Source organism: Poecilia latipinna, unplaced genomic scaffold (assembly GCF_001443285.1).
Source record: "Poecilia latipinna isolate Pla-1442-1.1 unplaced genomic scaffold, P_latipinna-1.0 Scaffold2067, whole genome shotgun sequence".
NCBI classification, from domain to species: domain Eukaryota; kingdom Metazoa; phylum Chordata; class Actinopteri; order Cyprinodontiformes; family Poeciliidae; genus Poecilia; species Poecilia latipinna.
The window spans coordinates 17,951-22,455 of NW_015114683.1; the positions used below are offsets into that span (position 1 = coordinate 17,951).

General features: G+C 38.2%; 1 protein-coding gene across 1 annotated transcript in view; it reads right to left on the minus strand.

The window, feature by feature from the left end:
* Window positions 1–371: 371 nt before the first annotated feature.
* LOC106936050 (E3 ubiquitin-protein ligase HECW1) overlaps window positions 372–4,505 on the minus strand; it is a 74,844-nt gene continuing 70,710 nt past the window's right edge. Inside the window, exons 21-24 of the mRNA XM_015016831.1 lie at window positions 4,002–4,148; window positions 2,713–2,827; window positions 1,334–1,532; window positions 372–586 (exon numbers count right to left, since the gene is read on the minus strand). Of these exons, the coding sequence (XP_014872317.1) occupies window positions 475–586; window positions 1,334–1,532; window positions 2,713–2,827; window positions 4,002–4,148 (573 nt within the window). The 3' untranslated portion in view covers window positions 372–474. The remainder of the gene's footprint in view (window positions 587–1,333; window positions 1,533–2,712; window positions 2,828–4,001; window positions 4,149–4,505) is intronic.

A 4,505-nucleotide genomic window follows, 5' to 3' on the forward strand; every position in this document is an offset into this window, starting at 1 on the left:
GATTAATGGTACATTCAAACACGTTGTCAGGCAATGTCAACAATCTTAGATTTGTAGAAGTCTTATTTGAGAACTATTTTGTTGTTTTCCAGTTATATACACTATATCTGCCTGTTTTCCATTTACTATTTGTTACCATGAGCATTTTGGTACTTTGGAAGGCTGATCCACTTTGGTTCATGCAAATAGGAATCTTGGATTCCCTCATTGATTAATGAGTTTTGAAAAGTCAGTGTGGTGTTTCACTACCACTAATAAAACTAGAACTGTCGTTCTATGGCTGCAGTCAGAAACCTCTTTCTAGTGAACTGATAGATGAACACAGAGAACCCAACAGTGATGTACAAAGAGCCAGGCCAATTCACCAAATGTCTGTTACACTTCACAGATCTTTATGAGACTGGGAGCTAACATGGGCTGCTCTCCTTTCAGCTTCCAGGCCCAGCCAGAGTGAAAGGATTTGATTCCTATGGGTCACTCCAGGCCAAAAGTGCTGGTTTCCTCCACAGCGATGAGCAGCTTCTCATACAGAGTGGTGTATGAGGGGTATGGAGGAAGGTCAAGGCGGTTAAAGCAGGTGTGAGCCCTGAGAGAGAAAGTGAAATACACACAGTGACTGGTGTTGGTGACAGCTAGGAATGAGGTATTTTATTCATTCAGAAGAAAGTACATGATGCTTCACTGTTCTCAAAATCACACCCCTAAGATTTCAGAAAACAAACTGATCAAATAGCTCAGAGTGAAACCAAACGACCGCTTTGGGTTTTTCTCTTGCTGATGCTCTATTCTTCAGTTCCCAATGGGGACAATTAAAGTGATCAGAAGTCAGCAAGTCTCTCTGAATGAGAGGATTTTTTCATCCTGCAAGCAGCAGTGCTTCAGCTGAACCAAACACCAGTCCAGCTCAGACATAATACTGCTCAAAAAAATAAAGGGAACACTCAAATAACACATCCTAGATCTGAATGAATGAAATATTCTCATTGAATACTTTGTTCTGTACAAAGTTGAATGTGCTGACAACAAAATCACACAAAAATCATCAATGGAAATCAAATTTATTAACCAATGGAGGCTTGGATTTGGAGCCACACACAAAATTAAAGTGAAATGTTCCCCTTATTTTTTTGAGCAGTATATTTAGGTAAAGCTGCGGTGCCTAGCTTTTATAAAAGATATGTTCTTTAAACAAAATATTTTAAAGATTAATTAAAACCCAAACCAACTCTTTTTTTTTGCAGACAAACTAAGTTGGTTCCAATGGATGCTGTCTTCATAGTTCTGTGCAAATTTGGATGTTTTGGTGTAACTTTTTTTTTTAACGTTGACATACCTGGGTAGTGATGTGACTTTGCCCCACTTTTCAATGCAGAAACGTCGGAGGCCGTTAGATCCTCTTAGAGATGCAAAGCCTTCGTATGGCACACTGGACGTCCCTGTGACGAACTGCAGCAGGCGGAGACGCTGCTCATTGGTAAATTTCTCCACCGCTGCCCAGAACCATCGCATCACAATGTGGCCGTCATGGTAACCTGGTTGAAGGGACAGGACACTAATTGTTAATACAGGAACATGCTGTAACTCCTGGGGATTCAATTCTCCTTCTCAAACTATCAGAGTTATTCCACCTTAACTCTACTCTGCTATTGAAAACAATAAAGTATGATTTAAACTGATGGATGATAATACCACTTTCAAATAAAGGAAGGTATAGAGAAGGTAATTTTTTTTAACCAAAATTCAATGATTAATTCAAAATGATCCCTTGTTTTGAATATTTCATTAAAACATATTCTACAGTTCTGAGCAGCATCTCAATGCTGGTGAGTTAAGAAATACACCCAATAGTAGACACACCAGCAGAGAAGAAAGGAAATATATCTTTGGAAAGATATCTTTGGTAAAAGATATATTTTAATACTGTCCCTTTATCTGGGATTCCAGATTAAAGGGACAGTATTATATAGTTTCTATGCACATAGTACAATTTTACAGCACAAACAAGTAACTATATTAAAATTAGCCTCTGTCCCTTTAAGGAGCTCCTGGTCTTTCCAACATGTTGCCTTCAGCACGTCATCACAGCTTTATGAGAGCAAGCGTTTAGGCACCCAGAATGGTTGCTGTGGCAGATTCAAGGATTTCTTAAACATGCATGAAAAAAATCAAAGCAACACTTTAGGTAGGTTTAATAAGGGAACAACATAACTTGATGCAAAGCTCTCAAAACATAAAACCCCTGTTTCACTAAAACAACAAAAATAAAAATAAAAAATTCATCAGAATGTACAAAAAACATTAACATGTTTTAAAACCGATCATTTTTTGTGATGCTGCTCAGCACCGTCCCATCTTTGACCTCTGTGGTTCTGTTACAGTTGAACATTTTATTTTTCATACCACTCTGTTGTTCTTGTTTAATTTTATTGTTTTACTTTGTTTACTTTGTTATTTTGTAAATAAGTTCCAGTTTTATTGTTTGTTCATACTGATGGTCTTACATGCAATAACCGGTGAAAAAAAGAGGATGCTGCAAGACCCCAAATTCATTTACATATACATCCCCCAACATTGACAACAGGGTTCTTACTTTTTACCACAAAAAACAAAGCAAACCAATGAGTGTGTCTAGGCCTAAATGTCAAGTATGTGACTTGAGTTGCACATATCCTGTCTGGAGTCTGGAAGTGAAACTGAACAGATGACACAGACCTCCTCTGTACTCTGTGTTGCTCCTCCAGTCACTAAGATCGATCTCCACAGTCCCAGCAATGACCAGCTCCAGCTCCCGCGCATCAAATACCGACACCAGCCTGGAGTCCACCACCTGAGCAGGAGCACAGCGGAGATAGTCTGGGCTGGAAGCTGAGCAATTCAGGATCAATTTGTCACTTTCCTGATCAAAGTTTAGCTGTGAATAATAACCCTTTTGAAATTTTCTTTAGTTTTTTTTTAACAACTTTAATGTAATACAGTGAAATATATGCTCACTCTCACACAGATGACAAATAACTTCCCTAAAAGTTAGTTATTTTGAAATCCAAATCATGTGCACAGACCAACTTTGTTTTTCCAGAAGAAAACAAACGACTTGATCAATCTTTTATCAATATTTAAAAGCTTAAATGGAGTCCCTAACTCTTTCAGAATTTTAACTCAATTATATTTCTGTTACCATCTGTAGGCGTTTGAACTTGAAGTTTCACTTGTGAATCTTTTTTGATCATTTCAGTGTTGTTCAGTTACTTAGATCTCCTCATTTTAGTTTATTCCTTTGTGCTTAGGATTGTTTTTCTTATATTAGTTCCCTTTTGTCTTTGCTTGGTTTATTTATTTCTTCCATTAGCCTGCTAGTTGTTTCGCTTTTGCAGCTGTTATCTATCACCTCATTCGCCGTTGCCTGGCCTCTCCTTCAGCTGTTCTCATTTGTCTCTGATTAGATTCTCTGGTTCCTTTGTCACTCCCTCCACACTTAAAAACTGATTAAGCACCCAGTTTTTAAGTTCTACTGACCTGATTTTAATACATAGCGATTATGTGTAAACTTTAGAAATGAGACATTTATCTCCAACCCTAGTTCCCCACAGAACCTTAATGCTGTAGTCCTCAGCAAAAATTCATCAAGTTGAAACCAAATACTTAAATATACTGTATTAAAATATACAACACATTTAAATAGATCTTTTGTTAATTGAAGAGAAAAAACATCCCAACGTTGTCAGAAAGACCAGTCAGAGAGGAAAAAGCAAATCAAAATCAGGGCTCTCCTCGATATGCCTAAAATAATTTTTATCTCAGTGTCTATATATTTTTGGATTTGAAGACAGACAAAAAAAATGATTTTTTTCAATATTATGACATTTAGCAAATAGAAGTAGTATCGTGACATCCTGACAGTAGCAATTTAGTCTAGTTTAATGTCTACAGTTATGGATTGTGTGTTTTTACAGTGTGTCCCTTTGGTTTTGAGTTGTGGTATTTTGGTGAGGACTTATGCTCACTTCATAGAAGCCTCTGACAAGCGCCTCCGTCTGCTGCACCACCCCTCTCTCCACTCTCCACTTCGCCATTCGCTCGATGTAATCCTTCTTGTTCTTCTCCGTCACTTGGAGGTGGGAGCCACCTGACTTCAGCTCCCGCTCTGTCACCTAGCAACACAGCCACAATGTTTCCAAAGGCGAGTTTAGGAAACTGATTTAAACCAGATTTAATACCAAAGTGGAAACAATATTTACCCCTCCAGCAGATCCATCTCTTTTTAGGCACTTTTGCATTGGAGAGCTCATTCTAACACAGCGGTTCTTAATCTTTTTTGAGGTACCGAACCCACCAGTTTCATATTCACTTTCACTGAACCCTTCTGTAGTGATAAATAAAATATGACCCCCCACCCCCCTCCAAGACATAGGGGTGCCCCAACCAGAGTCTAGTTGGGTCACCCCATGATCGCTAAGTCTTCTTAAAAGGTAGAGTCTCTGAGAACAGTTCTTCAAAATATAGTCAGT